Source organism: Pelodiscus sinensis, chromosome 1, assembly GCF_049634645.1.
Source record: "Pelodiscus sinensis isolate JC-2024 chromosome 1, ASM4963464v1, whole genome shotgun sequence".
NCBI lineage: Eukaryota > Metazoa > Chordata > Testudines > Trionychidae > Pelodiscus > Pelodiscus sinensis.
In genome coordinates, this window is record NC_134711.1 from 327,838,724 (window position 1) to 327,855,145 (window position 16,422).

General features: G+C 46.8%; 2 protein-coding genes across 2 annotated transcripts; both read right to left on the reverse strand.

The window, feature by feature from the left end:
• Positions 1 to 6,068: 6,068 nt before the first annotated feature.
• Positions 6,069 to 7,037, reverse strand: LOC102444415 (olfactory receptor 51G2-like). Its single transcript, XM_006113139.4, has one exon. It carries the CDS (start codon positions 7,005 to 7,007, stop codon positions 6,069 to 6,071), a length of 939 nt encoding a protein of 312 aa, XP_006113201.4. The 5' UTR covers positions 7,008 to 7,037.
• An 8,277-nt stretch (positions 7,038 to 15,314) lies between these two features.
• LOC102444647 (olfactory receptor 51G2-like) lies at positions 15,315 to 16,235 on the reverse strand. The gene has a single exon (XM_006113140.2). The coding sequence runs from the start codon at positions 16,233 to 16,235 to the stop codon at positions 15,315 to 15,317; it is 921 nt and encodes a 306-aa protein (XP_006113202.2).
• Positions 16,236 to 16,422: the final 187 nt, after the last annotated feature.

The following is a 16,422-nucleotide window of genomic DNA, read 5'->3' on the forward strand; positions in this document are numbered from 1 at the left end:
CATGGAAATGTAGAAAATATCCAAAAGTATGTAAGTAAAAGGAATTCTGTTATTAACAGTGCGATTAATCATGATTAATTTAGTCGTCACTTGACAGCCTGAGTTTTCGCATAACATTTACACATCTGTATACTTGTCTATCCAGTCTTTCCCCTCGGATATTCTTTTAGAGATGACTTCTCAGGCTAGCATGGGACTTAAAAATGTAGCATCAGTCATCGGGATTTCTCTGGAAACTGAGAAGGTCACAGCATCTCAACCCTTGTTCAATCGCTTGTCAGCAAAACAAAAGTCGAGTAGCTTCTCTGTCCCTGAGTTAATAGTTGACTGGTTCGCCTCAGGTTCTATCAGGAGTAGTAAACAGCACTGGGGTCAGTGTATGGAATATTTATTCCTTGTGCTCTCACTCTCAGGGTACATCTAAACTGCATGGCTCCGTCGACAGAGCCATGTAGATTTGTTTGTTTGGAAAAGGGAAATGAAGCCACGATTTAAATAATCGCGGCTTCATTTAAATTTACATGGCTGCCGCGCTAAGCCAACAAACAGCTGATCAGCAGTTTGTCGGGTCAGCGCGCTAGTCTGGACGCTCCCGCGCCGACCTGAAAGCCCTTTATCGACCTCCCTGGTAAACCTCATCCTACGAGGCATAACGGGGAGGTCGATAAAGGGCTTTGATGTCGGCAGGGGAGCGTCCAGACTAGCGCGCTGAGCCGACAAACAGCTGATCAGCTGTTTGTCGGCTCAGTGCGGCAACCATTTAAATTTAAATTGCGGCTTCATGTCCCTTTGCCGATCAGCCTAATCTACATGGCTCCGTCGAGTACATAGTAACCCCAGTACCAGTCTGAGGGTTGGGGGATCATGGGGTTCCTCCTCATGAGAGGGCAGGTTACAAGGCCTGACATCTGGCACACACAGCCCAGAAAGGGGCTACAATGCTGGAAACCCTGTAATGCTGAGGGGTGTCTACAGGGAAGACATTTTGTCAGCCTCTCAGAAACCAGAAATATGGACCTGTTACCACAGCGCAACACGGCTCTGAATTCCTGACTTCACAATTGAGCCAGAGAATAAAACCTTTGAAAATCCATTTGCTGATTAAATTCCCAGCAGCAAATAAACCTGAGGTGACAGGGCAAACTGTTGCTGATATCATAGAATACTAGGACTGGAAGGGACCTCGAGAGGTCATCGAGTCCAGTCCCCTGCATGTTATATTCCATGTTATTTTCTCTTGCTCAGCCCTTGGCAAGATCAGACTCAGAACACAAGGCACCATTAGAAATGGGACTCTTTGGTATCGAGGGATTAACACTCCAAACTCGCTTTGAATGTCAGATTTCTGTGCAGCTTAAACAGGCCACTGTGTAGCATGGGCAGCTGTAGAGGAGGCTTCCCAAGCTACCTAGCGCTGCCTGCCCTTCAGCCTCCTCACTGAGTCACCCCGACAGCCCAGCGGAGTCCTCTGCCGCTGCACAGAACATCTGCCAATGCAAACAGCCTGCAGCCTTCGCCCTGCACTTGGCATGTTACAGACAGTGAAACCTGCCCACGTACCCAGTTCCTGCTAGACGGGAGCTGCTGGAACCAGAGATCTTCACTGTAAAGGGCAAGGAGTCATCGGAGAGGTTGCACGGGCAGCAGGCAGTGTGTGTTCAGATAGGGAGGGAACTGCCTTTATGCAGCATGTTTGTACCTTCCCTTGGGGCCACTTGGCCATCAGGGAACCTCAGCTGTTTGGCTTCATGTGCACCAGCTTTAATCCCAGTCACGGCCAATAGCAAATGGCAGGAGGCCAAATCCCAGGGAGGAGATGCTAAACGATTGGTTTGCAGCACCAGACCTGCTGCAGGCTCCATTCCTGGAATTCAGTTTTATTGGCACTGTACGTATGGTCCTGACTGGTCACATGGCTCCCTTGGGGGCTGCCCAGAGATCTTGCTGCAATACAAACCCAGGGTGCAGGTCTGAGAAGGAAAATTCCACTAGGCCATGTAGAGGGACATTTCCCTCCGATCATTCCAGTAGGGGAAAAACTTCCTAACTGTCAGGGAAGTTGAGCACTAGAATCAATTGCTGAGGTAGGTTGTAGAATCACCATTTTGGGAGATTCTAAAGAACAGGTTAGACAAACACCTGTCAGGGTTGGTCTATATAATGCTTATTCTTGCCAGGAGTGCAAGGGAACTTCACTAAAGAACACGGACAATAAAAAAGGTTGAGGGGGTTTTTTTGGCAAAATGATTCCTGACTAGACATATGAATATAGAACTCTGAGTAATACTTCATGCCAATGATAATTCAGAACCATATTTTCTGCACCCCTTCGAAGCAATGCAAAGGTTTTGGGAAATCAGGGGTAATGGAAGAGCTGACGGAGAGGGAAGAAATTGCTGAAAAGGTTCCTGGTGTGAACTTGGAGGGTTGCTGGATATGGGTGGTCCCCACAACCTTCATCGCCATGTGTCCTCCCCCGCGCCCGTTTGTACCTCTCAGCGATCTCCCTCCCCCCTTGAGCCTAATATATAGGAGAAAGGAGTTTTAAATATGTTTTTAAATATGTCTTTCTGAGGGTGCAGGAGCAAACCAGCCCAATGTGAAGAAGAAATAGCAAATATGGCAGGGGACAAGGTTGATTTAACAGAGAACTCTTCTGTGTGCTGAAACACAGAAAAGAAGCTAACAAGAAGCGGAAACTTGGACAGATGACTCCGGAGAAGTATAAAAACTTTCCTTGAGCAGGCAGGGGTGTAATCAGGAAAACCAAAGTGTAAAAGGAGTTGTGGTTTGTTGTGGTTATCTTGTGGATTTGGACAGGTACTGATTGAGGAAAGCACCTTAGTAACAGATGATGTGGGACAAGCTAAAGTACTCAGAGCTTTTTTTGCCTAGGTGTTCACATTATTCGGCACTGGTGAGGCCACATCTGGAGTATTTCCTCCAATTCTGCCACCCACCCCACCCCCCATTACGGAAAGGATGTGGATGTATTGGAGAGGGTCTAGCAGAGGACAACCAAAATTATTAGGGGTCTAGAGCACATGACTTATGAGGAGAGGCTGAGGGATTTGGGCGTATTTAGTCTACAGAAGAGAAAAGTGAGGGGGGATACGATAGCAGCCTTCTACAACCACCTGAAGGGGGGCTCCAAAGAGGATGGAGAGAGGATGTTCTCAGTAGTGAAATGAAGCAAAATGGCAAAATGAGGACCAATGGTCCCAAGTTACAGTGGGGGAGGTCTAGGTTGGATATTAGGAAAAACTATTTTCCTAGGAGGGTGGTGAAGCACTGGGATGGGTTACTTAGGGAGGGGGTGGAATCTCCATCCCTAGAGGTTTTTAAGTCCCAGCTTGGCAAAGCCCTGGCTGGGATGATTGTGTTGGGGTTGGTCCTGCTTTGGGTTGGGGGTTGGATTTTATGACCTTGTGATGTCTCTTCCAACCTGATGATTCTGTGATTTGAGGTCAGTTCCCAGACCACTGCACTGGGCAGCACAGTACGGGGAGGAGGTGAGCAGCTGTCAGCAGTGAAAGAACAGGTTAAGGAGTGTTTTGAAAAGCTGGATATGTACAAGTCTATGGGGCTGGAGCGAATGCATCCGAGGATGCCCAGAGAGTTGGCTGATGTAATTGCAAAGCCTCTGGCCGTTATCTTTGACAAGTTGTGGGGATCAGAGAAGGTCCAAGATGACTAAAAATAGGTAAATTTTGTGCCCATCTTTAAAAAAAGGAAGACGGAGAATACAGGTAACTACAGACTGGTCAGCATCATCTCCGTCCCTGGAAAATTCATGGAGCTGGTGTACTGTGACACCTCCCTCCCTTCCTTTTGGGAGATTGTGACCAGAACTATTCAGTCAGCCCCAGCGCCCCCCAAACTCCTTGCATATTTAGTAGCAAACCCCACAAAGCAGTAGAGAAAAATGGTTTTAAAATAACAGGCAGCTGTCACATGTCTACACTCATCACTATGAGCTAAGTCAGACAGGCTTTGCTGTGGAGATACTGGAACAGAACTGGTCTGAGTTACTTTCTTTTTGGGACACCAAAGAACTCTTGGGACCCTGCCTAGCTTCACTGTGTCTCCGAGAGCATCTTCCCATCTGTTTGCTGCGTGCTTGTGGGGGCAGCCTTTGGTAAAAGCGGCGTGAGCTTGGGCCCAGTCACATAGTGCGCTGCTGTATCCATGTTACGTGGACAGGGTGTGATGCTGACCTTTGCCCTCAGGCTGCTTTCTCCCAGTCGCAGGTCTAAGATGGTGCCCCCTTGGCCATTGCTCCATTATTTGGAAGTTGGGCGCAGTCTGCTTCAATGGCTCGCAAACACCTGTCCCGTGACTGGGCTGATATTTCCAGTGCCCCCAACCCTCTCCTCAGAAATCCACGACTTACCTTTCGCTGTCACCCTGGAGCACCCACACAACTGCCACTGACAACACAGTGATGGAGTCAGGGGCTTCCCTGTTGCCAGGGGAGGTGGTGCTATGAAACCTTGTATAGGCCAATGTCCGAGGTGCTGCTCTGTGGAGCCCTGACAGATCCCTGATCTCAGAGTATCTGAGAGCTTGCAATGAATTTGTCCTCCTGATGCCATTGTGAAGCAGGGCAGGCCAAATATTCACCTGTACAGAGGCACAGAGACAACCTGTGGAGTACCTATGGTCACACAGGGAATCAAACCCAGCTCTCCTGAGCTGCTGAGCAGCACCCAGACCACAGGACCGGCCTTCCAAGCATTGACAGACCCAGCTGGATTCTCTGGTGCGCTGCAGAGTGCAGAGATGGCCAGGAGCCAGCCACAGGCTCCTGCCACCTAGCATGCTATGAGGGGCATTGGCTCAAGCCTGCCACACTCCCTGCCTCATCTCTTCCCCAAGGCCTTGCCCCTCCACTTCCCCTGAGGCTCTATCCTCCGGCCAGGCCAACCTGGGCTGTGGTAAGAGCAGCACAGAGCACACAGGCTGTTGGGGCAAGACCCAGACTCACCAACTTCCCTCAAAGTACGTGCTGGAGTGTGGGGCTGATTTCAGGCCCAGGACTCCTCACAGTGTCTCTGCCTCACTGGGCAGCTCATACCATGGCCCAGCTCTGGCTTTGGGCCTGGAGAGCACGCGGAGCATCGGGTGAGAAGGAGGAGCAGGGGGCAGAGCTTGGGAGACGACATGAGGCAGAGGCCTTGTTGGGGGGGGGAGTAACAGTGGGTTTGGTTTGGGGGTAAGAGATGGGGCAGTGTAGGAAGAAGAACAGCAGGGGGAGTCAATGTGGGGACAAGGGTCCTGCAGGCCCCCTTTGCAAAGGGGGTCACCCTGCACTGACGGGACTGGGCTGAGCCAGGAACAACCTGTGCCTCTGAGGGGGAGCCGATTCCTATCCCCACCCCATTGGAAGTGGCTGAGGCAGACGGACCAGGGATGGAATCTGGACCTGAGTCTCTTGCCAGAGACTCCTCGGCTCCTCCTCGGTGGGGAGCGGGCTCAGCAGGCGTGCGGTGAGCAGAGTCATCCATGGAGGCGGAAGGGTCCCCTCAATGTCTCAGTGCCTCTCAGTGCCTCTTGAATAGCTCCTGCCCATAGATGGTGCAGGGCTCATGGATCGCGCGGCACCCAGCGTGCTCAGGAAGGGCCGGGAGTGTTTCTGCAGAACTGCTCTGCTGCTTTTTTCAGGCCCATAGCTGATTAACCAGGGACAGGAAAGTGACAGTCCGCATGTCACGGGAGAAAAATATTCACATCCCTTCTCTTTATTCATTGAACAGTCAGGAATTCTGAGATCGGTGCAGCCAATATCCCACCAGTCCCCTGGGTCTGCACGATCACAGTCACTTAGTAAATTCTGCTGCCTGCCTTGCTCTCCATCCGCCAGTGGCCCACTCTGTCTCACCAGTGGGTGGAGACAGCTCCTTCCCATGGCTCTAGGCATTAGACTCTGTCAGAAGCTCTCCCTACAGAGTGGTTGTGAGTAGCTCATGTCATCTCAGAGATAAGTTTTCAGGATATATTAGGTAGCCATGCCCAGCAATTTTCATCTCCCATGTCACCAGTGATGGAGCCAGGCGATGAACTGACCTTCATTTAACGAACACCCTGATAACCCTCGCACGCAGGTGTTTGCTTTTCACGCTGTACACGATCGGGTTCATCAGGGGTGGGACGAGTAGGTAGACATATCCAAGGAGAATCTGAAGCAAGTGGGAAGAGCTACTCCCGAATCTGTGTATCACAGACAAACCAATCTCTGGGGTATAGAAGATCAGGACAGCGCAGAGGTGGGAGACGCAGGTGTTCAGGGCCCGGAGGCTCTCCCTGCCAGACGCGATGCTCAGCACCGTTTTGAGAATCATCACATAAGAGAGGAAAATGAGCAGAGCATCCAACCCCACTGTTAATAGTTTAACCGACAAGCCATAGATGCTGTTGACGGTGATGTCCGAACAAGCAAATTTCATGACGTCCTGGTGTAGGCAGTAGGAATAGGAGAGAACATTGTCTCGACAGTATTGGAATCGTGTCAGGAGAAAGGGGACTGGGAATACTAGGACCACCGATCTCAGCGCTAACACCAGCCCCATCCTGGCTACTCTCGGCAGGGTTAAGATAGAAGCGTATCTCAGTGGGATGCAGATGGCAACAAAGCGATCAAAAGCCATCAGCAGCAGCATGGAAGATTCAATTAATGAAAGTGTGTGGATGAAGAACAGCTGGGCAAAACAGGCATTGAGGCTGATCTCCTTAGAATTAAACAAATATATGCCCAGTATCGTCGGCATGGTGGTTATTGATAAGCCAAGGTCTGTGAGGGCCAACATGGAAAGGAAAATGTACATGGGCTCATGGAGGCTCGAGTCTGTTTTTATAATGAACAGAATGACTGAATTGCCTACTATTGAAATCAGATACATGAAGCAGAAGGGGATAGAGATCCAGAGATGCACGTTTTCCTGCCCTGGTATCCCAGTGAGGAAGAAAACTGCAGAATGGTGTTTGGTGTCATTGGAAGCTGACATCATGTACTGGAGAGGTATGAGGAGTTTCCAGCTTTCCTTCCTGAAAGGAAAAAGAACAAGAATCCACATATATTTAATGAGACATTTCTCCATTCTCAGTGCAAATCTTGAGACTCCCAGGAGTTGAAGGAAAATCAGAAAAAACATGGCCTTGGTTTTCCGCCACAGATAGGAAAACAGGCACTGCCAGACTGGATCAGACCTGCAGTCCATCTAGCCCAGTAGCCAGTAGCCAGTTCCACATAATGCAGAGGAAGGTGGAAGAAGTTCTGCAACAGGCAACTTTGAGACAACCTGCTCCCAGGGAACATTTCCCTTGGACACCCACTAGTTGGACATATTTTGGGGTATAAATCAGGACGTTTTAGAGCCCTTTCAAGACTTTTTCTAAAAATCCCTCTCGGAATCCTGCTCAGCTCTCGACTCCATTGATACCTTGTGGCCGGGAGTTCCACAGATTATTTCGTCGCTACGTGACTTTACATTTGTGACTCTCTTTCTGACCCTCCCCTTCTGAGGGTGGCCCATTGCATCATGACATGCGTGTACACAATGGCACTTGCATAGTGAAAACAAACTTATGTACGGATAAGTTATTTATAAACTTTGTTTCATATCCTAATTATATGCATTTTAAAAAATTTTCCCTTCTTGTGAGAGAGAAAATCATGCCACTACCTCTTTGCAGCACTGGGGATAAACTCTCAAGTCTGTGTTCTGAATTAAATAACATTGTCACCAACAGCATCACTTCAGATTGACTTATATGGATCTATTAACTTTTCCTTACCGAATGCTCCTGGTGATAGACTCTGACTCCCAAGAGTCCCTCCAAGAGCAGCTGAAGGGCTTTGCTGGTCAGTATTGACTGAATTCAGAGTACTCATTCATCCTCATTCACAGAATCTGCATCCTCTCACCATACAAGTGTCTGTAGATATCTGCTGAGTTACAAGGCACCAGAGTTATTTCAGCTGGGCAGGGAAGGACTGGCTTCACACATGGGGGATTACGGCAAGCAATAGATTTGCACAATTAGCTATCGGAGCATGTAAGTTATTTCAACCATACTCATGTAAGAGATGATGAATCTAAATTACATGCAGCCGCTGTTATACTCCCCTTTCATGTGCATTAGCTGTAGTCTTTGCTAAAACACAGCCCACCAATTCTCTTCTCTCAGGACTGTCTGAAAAGTCTTGGACAGGCATTGCAGAGGGACTGCAGTATAGACATACCCTCAGGGTGTGTCTAGACTTCAGGTTTTTGTTGATAAACGTGGACTTTTGTCGACAAAACTATACCTGCGTCTAGACTACAGCCGAGTTGTGTCAACATAATGTCGACAGAACTCGGCAGTTTTGTCGACGGCAGTAAACCTAATTCTACTAGGAATAACGTCTTTTGTCAACAGAGCTCTGTCAAGAGAAGGCGTTATTGCATCTACACTGTTCTTTGCATCTACACTCTCATGTCAACAAAGCGGCTTGCTTTGTCAACAGAACTGAATGTAGTCTAGACGCTCTTTGTCGACAGAAGCTTTATCGACAGTATCTGTCGACAAAGCCTCTGTCAACAAAAGCCTGTAGTCTAGACGTACCCTCAGAGTGGGAGGGGCTGGGACCAGAGATGTACAGACTGTGGTTTGAAAACCCTCCTGTTCTCCCATGTTACACTTTCTTTCTGAAGTTCAGATTAAACAGTATTTTGGTTCAAGAAAGCTGGATGGTCATTGGTCTTACCACTAGTATTAGGCTCCAAAGAGAAGCAACGCAGGGTCTGTGCTCACCTGAACCCAAAGCCTACTCTGAGGGTGGGAGGATTTTATGTTTCTACCTCATGAGAGGGCCCAGGATGAGGCCTGACAACTGGCAGAGATGCTGATAGCCATGTAGCTCTGAGGAGTATCTACCAGGCAGAAGTTCTGGAGCCCTCAGAGAACAGAAACATTCCCTATCAGACCTGTTACAATAGGGCAAAACAGCTCTGAGGTGCTGCCTTCGCTGTTGAGACAGAGAATAAAGCTTTTGAAAATGTATTTGCTGGTTGAATTTCCAGCTACTAATAAAGCTGATGCGATTTGTCAGGTGGTCATTAATATACTGTAGGGCCTTCTCTCACTCAGCACCTGGCAGGATCAGGTCCAGAGCCCAGGGCACCTCTAGAAATGGGAACCTTTAAGAAATCCTGACTCGGGGCATTGGGGCGTTAACACTCTGAGCTCGCTTTCAATGTCAGATGTCTGAGTTGCTTGAGCAGCCCACCATGAAGCATGGGCAGATGTAGGGGAGGGTTCCCAAGCTACCTAGCGCTGCCTGCCCCCCAGCATCATCACTGAGTCACCCCGACAGCTCAGCTGAGTCCTCTGCCGCTGCACAGAACAGCTGCCAATGCAAACAGCCTGCAGCCTTCGCCCTGCACTTGGCATGTTACAGACAGTGACACCTGCCAACGTACCCAGTTCCTGCTAGAAGGGAGCCGCTGGCACCAGAGGATTTCACCGTAAAGGACAAGGAGTCACTGGTGAGACATTACGCAGGCAGCAGGCAGTGTGTGTTCAGATAGGGAGGCAACTGCCTTTATGCAGCATGTTTGTACCTTCCCTTGGGGCCACTTGGCCATCAGGGAACCTCAGCTGCTTGGCTTCGTGTGCACCAGCTTTAACCCCATCGAGGCCAATGACAAATGGCAGGAGGCCAAATGACAGGGGATGGGGGGTGATTCTACACAACTGGCTTGTCATCACGGTTTGTATAATTCTGATTAGTCACATGGCTACCAAGTGATAACAATGATGCTGTCACATATGTGATTTTGTGAAATAAGATAAAATAGAACAACAATATCAATCCAGATTTCTCCTTGGTAGCCCCCTTTCCTGCATTACAAATGCAGGGTGCAGGCCAGGAAAGGGAAATTCCACAAGGCTTCCTACATGGAAACTTCCCTTTGATCGTTATGGGAGGGGAGGTCCTTTCACTTCTGCATGAGAAAACAGAGCCCCAGGCTCCAGAGATCCCCAAAATTATGCATCAATCTTAATGATCTACTGGTAGTTCGGGCCAGACACTCACAATCTCTGGGCTGCCTCTACTGTTCCAGGACCCTCTCCAGCTCCCGGCTCACACAGGCCCATCAGAGATGTTCTACCAGGGCCCGTCACAGCAGTCTCTGCCTGCAGGATCTGCTGATGAGGTCATTGTTGAAAGGGGAAGATGCACAGAGATGAGGAGGCCGGTTAGAGTCACTGGTAGGCACAACAGCCTGGCTTTAGAGGGGAGGGAAAGCTCAGTGGTTTGAGCATTAGCCTGCTAAATCCAGGGTTGTGAGCTCAATCCTTTATGAGGCCATTTAGGGATCTGGGGCAAAGTCTGTTAGCAATGGTATTTGCTTCTGCTAGGAAGGCAGGGGAGTGGATTTGATGATGTTTCAAGGTCCCTTCCAGTTCTAGGAGATAGGCATTTTTTTTAAAGCTTTGGAGTCGGCCATAGACTCTGTCAGGGCAATCTTAATGTATAGTATGAGGGGAAAGGAGATGAGAAGCCTCCGATTTCCCTTGTGCTCCAGGCAGCTACTGTGGGGCAGAATAATGGCAATTGAGCTGTGAGAAAAAACATTTGTGTTATATGAAAACTCATCCCACAAATGGCAGAAAAGGAAACATTTTTGTTGGGATCAGAATTGTTCTGGAGGGAGGGGGATATTCTTTTCCAGCCCAGCTCTAGCTCAAAACATGAGCCTCTATCTGCTGTGCTTAACGGCCACACCCCCATCAGCATCCCACCCCCTTAGGATGACGAGAATGGCCAACGAGAACTCTGGCGACCCCTAGCTGCTCAGCCAATCCCCACACCCGTCCCCTTGCTAGTCTGTCACCCATCATTCAACCTTGCAGGGTCCCCCTTAAGTCCCAGGAGGCTGTCACCCCTCTGGTCGGAATGCTACTGCTCCCGCAGCTCTGCCTCTCCCCCTGCAGGGGAGGGGCCTCCCGATTTGCCTCCCCCAAACAGTTCTTTGATTCCCACATCTCCACGTTTTTGACAAGTGGACATTTGTGCCCTTTGCTACTGCCAAAGGATCGCTGTTGTGAATGAGAGAAATGTCTCCTCTATTTAAAAAATGACAGGAGGGGGCTTACAAAAGGGACTGTCCCACCCAAAATGGGATGTACAGTCGCTCCAGGGAGGCTACAGCAGCTGCGTAACAGGGAGATCTCTTGGAAAAGGTGCTCTGCAGCATCCCATCAACAAGAGGAACCACTGAAGAACATAAGAATGGCTCTGTGGATTCAGGCCAAAGGTCCATCTAACCCAGTGTCCTCTCTCCTGACAGTGGCCAATGTCAAGGGCTTCAGAGAGGGCATGAGCAGAACAGGGCATTTGTCAAAACATCCATCTTTCCTCACCACCTCCAGTCTTCTGGCAGGCAAGGTTTAGTTACCCCCAGAGCATGGGCCGTATCCCTGACCATCATGGCTCATCTCAACAAAGATTTACTGAAACTGGAAAAGGTTCAGAAAAGGGCAATGATACTGATTAAGGTTATGGAACAGCTACCATAGAAGGAGCTATTAATAAGACTTGGAGTTTTCAGCTTGGAAAAAAGACAACTAGTGGGAGGTATGATATAGGTCTATAAAATCCTGGGTGCTGTGGAGAAAGTAGATAAGGAAGTGTTATCTACTCCTTCTCATAACACAACAACTAATGTCACAAAATGAATTTAATAGGCAGCAGTTTGAAAGGAAGCGGAAGTATTTTTCACACAACACACAATCAACCTGTGGAACTCCTTTCCAGAGGGTAATTTGAAATTCAAGACCATAACATGGGCAAAAACCTTAGATATAGTCATGTAGGCCAGGTCCACCAAAGGTTATTAGCTAACATGGGCAAGGATGGTGTCTTGATCAATTAAAAAAAAAATAGGTCACCAGGACCAGACAGAATTCACCAAGAGTTCTGAAGGAACTGAAATGTGAAATTCTAGAACTAGTACTTTTCTACTCAATGTCTGGAAGACATCAAATGTGATATCATTTTTTAAAAAAAGGTGCACCTAGGGTGATCCTGGTAATTATAGGCCAATAATCCTGACCTCAATACCAGGAAAACTGATTGAAACTATATTAAAAATATTGTTGGACATGCGGATGAGCATAAATTGTTGGGGAAAATCAGCATGGTTTTTGTAAAGGGAAATCATGCCTCACCAATGTATTAGAATTCTTTCAGGCGGTTAATAAGCATGTGAACAAGGGGGATCCAATGGATATAGTGTTCTTGGATTTCCAGAAATTGTTTGACCAGATACTTCATTAAAAGCTCTTAAGAAAAATAAGCTGACATGGGATCAGAGGGTAGGTTCTTTCATGTATTGATAACTGGTTAATAGATAGGAAACAAACAGTAGGAATAAATGGCCAGATTTCAGAATGGAGAGAGGAAACTAGAGGTGTCCTCCAGTGGTCTGTTGTGTGACCAATGTGGTTCCGCATAGAATCATGGAATCATAGGTTTGGAAAAGACCTCAGGAGGTTATTGGGTCCATCCTCCACATAATGTTAAAAGATCTAGAAAAGGAGCTAAACAGTGAGATGGAAAAAAATGCAGATAATGCAAAACCACACAAGATAGTTAAGTCTCATGCAGTCAGTGAAGAACTACAAAAGGATCTCTCAAAACTGTGTGAATGGGTAACAAAATGGCATATGAATGTTAATGCTTAGAAATACAAAGTAATACGCATTGAAAACTACACATAGAAAATGATGGGGGGGTCTAAGTTAGCTGTTATCACTCAAGAAAGAGATGTTGGAGTCATTCTGGATAGTTTGCTGAGAACATCCACTCAATGTGCAGCAACAGTCAAAGAAGCGAACAGAATACTGAGAATCATTAACAACATATAGATAATAAGACAAAGAATATCATATTGCCTCTGTATAAATCCACGGTATGCCCACATCTTGAATACTGTGTACACATCACAAGAAAAATAATTAGGAATATGGAATGGCTGCCATAGGAGGAGAGATTAATAAGACTGGGGTTTTTTTCAGCTTGGAAAATAAATGGTTAAGGTGGAATATGATTGTGGATTATAAAGTCATGTATGGTGTAGATAAAGTAGATAGGGGAATGCGATTTGCTCCTTCTTATAACACAAAAACTAGGGGTCACCAAATGAAATTCGTAGGTAGAAGGTTTAAAAAAAAGGAAGTTTTTCTTCACACAATGCACAGTCAAACTGTGGAACTCCTTGCCAGACGATGTTTTCGATGGCCAGGACTTTTACAGGGTTTCTAAAAGAATTAAATAAATCTATGGAAAATAGGTCTATCAATGGGTATTAGCCAGGATGTGCAGAAATGGTGTCCCTAGCCTCTATTTGTCTGAAACGGGGGATGAGTGACAGGGAATGATTACTTGGTCTGGTTGACTCCTTCTGGGGCACCTGGCCCTGGCCACTGCCAGAAGACAGTATATTGGGCTAGATGGACCTTTGATCTGACATAATATGGCTTTCCTTACATTCTTATGTTCTCACAGTCATCCTGGGTCTGACTAATATACCCAGGTCTTTCTCCTCCTCTGTCATTTCCAGTGTATCTTTGGCTGTATAAACAGGTGCGTAGTGCATGAAAGTTGGGAAGATTGAGAACTGACCTCATGACAGTGTACAAGCACTTTCAAAATGATGAAACTCCAGCTCTTAACGGAATCTTTAATCTATAAAAGGGACCTGTGTCTAGAAACAGAAGCCAGACAAATTGCATTTGGAAATGAAGCACTGCTTTTTAACCGTGAGAGTGCTTAATCAGTGGAATTCCATAGGGGGAGGCGGCGGATACTCCCAATATCTCCAAACCAAGACTGGAAGTCTTCCTGGAAGATACACTTCAGATGAACTCAAGTTATATGCTACTCAGACACAAGTTATTGGACTTAATGCAGAAGTAACTGGATGAAATTCTGCAGGCAGTCAGACCAGATGATCTGATTGTCCCTTCTGGCCATAAATTCTATGATTCTATGAATCACTGTTATTAATAGGTCCTTATCTTGTATACAACTTAGTGTGCCTAGCCTCTGTTTGCTGTTCTCCCTAACCTCTGTTTGCCAAAAGCTGGGAGTGGTCAACAGGACAGAGCTCTTCACAATTGACAATTGACTCTTTGGTTCATTCCCTCTAGAGCACCTGGTGTTGGCCAATGTCAAGACAGACTTTGGCTCCGATCCAGTATGGCTGGTCTCATATATTTGTATGTAACTTGGAAAGGTTGCTATTCTGAAAGCTTATATGAACTCAACAAGAAAATACATTAGCCCCAGAAGAATTGGGATTGTCACAGTAAAATTGGGATTTGTTGTCTCTTTTTCTTCTAAAGAAATTGTTTCCTGACTTGTGTGGAATCTCACAGTATAATCATGACTGGTGTGGATGAGAGTAAATATAGAAGTGTTATTTACTCTTCCTCGTAATACAATCACTAGGAGTCATCAAATAAAATTAATAGGGAGCAGGGTTAAAACAACAACTTGTAGAACTCCTTGCCAGAGGATCTTGTGAAGGCCAGGACTGTAACATGCTTCCAAAAAGAACTAGATACATTTATTGATTATAGATCCATCAAAAACTATTAGCCAGGATAGTCAAGTGTAGTACCTCTAGCTTCTCTTTGCTCAGGACCGGGAAAGGATGGCAGGGGATGGATCATTTGATAATTTCCTGTTCTATTCATTCTTCCTGGGACATGTGGTATTGACCACCTTTGCAAGACAGCACATTGAACTAGATGGGACAATGGTCTGATCCTATGTTTTTATGTTCTTAATTGTTCCATTCTTTCAGCATGTCATTTATGCTAAAAGCTTATCATCGAATTGGTCCAAATGGATCCCTTGGTCTCTTGCCTTCGTGTGCTTTTGAACAGAGCTTACAGAAAATGGTTTTAAAGTAGCAGGCAAGCATCAAATGTCTATGTGCATCTGTCTCATGTACCGCTACAAAGTTCAACAGATGTGCTCAGGAGACACAGGATCACATCTGGCCCAATTCACATTCTTTTGTGACACTGAGGAGTTTTGGGGACCCAGTCTAGTTTCCCTGGGTCTCTGAGAGCCTCTTCTGATCTGTTTGCTCCTTTTTCACAACATATAGGTCCAGGTCCTAGACACAGTCAGTACCAGAGTGGGAATCACCAACACTTTCATCTCAGACATAAGGTCAGGATAGAATATGTAACCGGGGCCTGTGTTTTTCAGGGCCTGTGTCATCAGTGCTGTAACCAAGTGATAAACAGACGCTTCACTTGCCTAACACCCTGAGTATCCTCTCTCGGAGGTGTTTGCTTTTCACATTCATCAGGGATGGGACCAGCAGGTAGACGTAGCCCAGGAGAACCTGAAGCAAGAGAGAAGAGCTGTTCCCGAATCTGTGGATCACAGACAAGCCAATCTCGGGTACGTAGAAGAGCAGGACGGCGCAGAGGTGGGAGATGCAGGTGTTCAGGGCCCGGAGGCTCTCTGAACGGGACGCGATGCTCAGCACAGTTTTGAAGATCATCACATAGGAGAGGAAGATGAACACGGAGTCCAACCCCACTGTTAAGAGTTTAATAGACAAGCCATAGATACTGTTCACTGTGATGTCTGAGCATGCCATCTTCATGACCTCCTGGTGCAAGCAGTAGGAATGGGAGAGGACATTAGCTCGACAGTATTGGAATCGTTTCAGGAGAAAGGGGAGGGGCAATATTAGGGACACAGATCTTAGCACAAACACTAGTCCCATCTTGACTATTCTTGGCAGAGTTAAGATGGAAGCGTATCTCAGTGGGTAGCAGATTGCAACAAAGCGGTCAAAGGCCATCAGCAAGAGCACGGAGGATTCAATGTATGAAAGCGAGTGGATAAAGAACAGCTGGGCAAAACAGGCATTGAGGCTGATCTCCCTAGAGTTAAACAAATATCTACCCAGAGTTGTCGGTATTGTGGCTATCGATAAGCCAAGGTCTGTGAGAGACAACATGGAAAGGAAAATGTACATGGGCTCGTGGAGGCTTGGGTCTGTTTTTATAACAAACAGAATGACTGAATTTCCTACTATAGAAATAACATATATTAAGCAGAAGAGGATAGAGATCCAGAGATGGAAATATTCAGGCCCAGGTATCCCGGTAAAAAAGAACACTGCAGAGTTGAATTTGGTGTCATTGGCAGCTGACATAATGTACTGGAAAGATCCAAGAAGATTTGAGTGTTCCTTCCTGAAAGGAAAAAGAACAGGGGAGTAAATGATATATTGCGTGACATCTTTCTGCTCTCAGTACAAGTTCAGAGACTCCCAAGAACTTAGGGAAGATAGGCAAAAACATAGTCCTGTATTTATACCACCAATAGGAAATTAGGCAGTG

Excerpts from the sequence above, each read along its gene's own strand:
- LOC102444647 (XM_006113140.2), bottom strand. The coding sequence starts at position 16,235 with ATGTCAGCTGCCAATGACACCAAATTCAACTCTGCAGTGTTCTTTTTT.
- LOC102444415 (XM_006113139.4), bottom strand. The coding sequence starts at position 7,007 with ATGATGTCAGCTTCCAATGACACCAAACACCATTCTGCAGTTTTCTTC.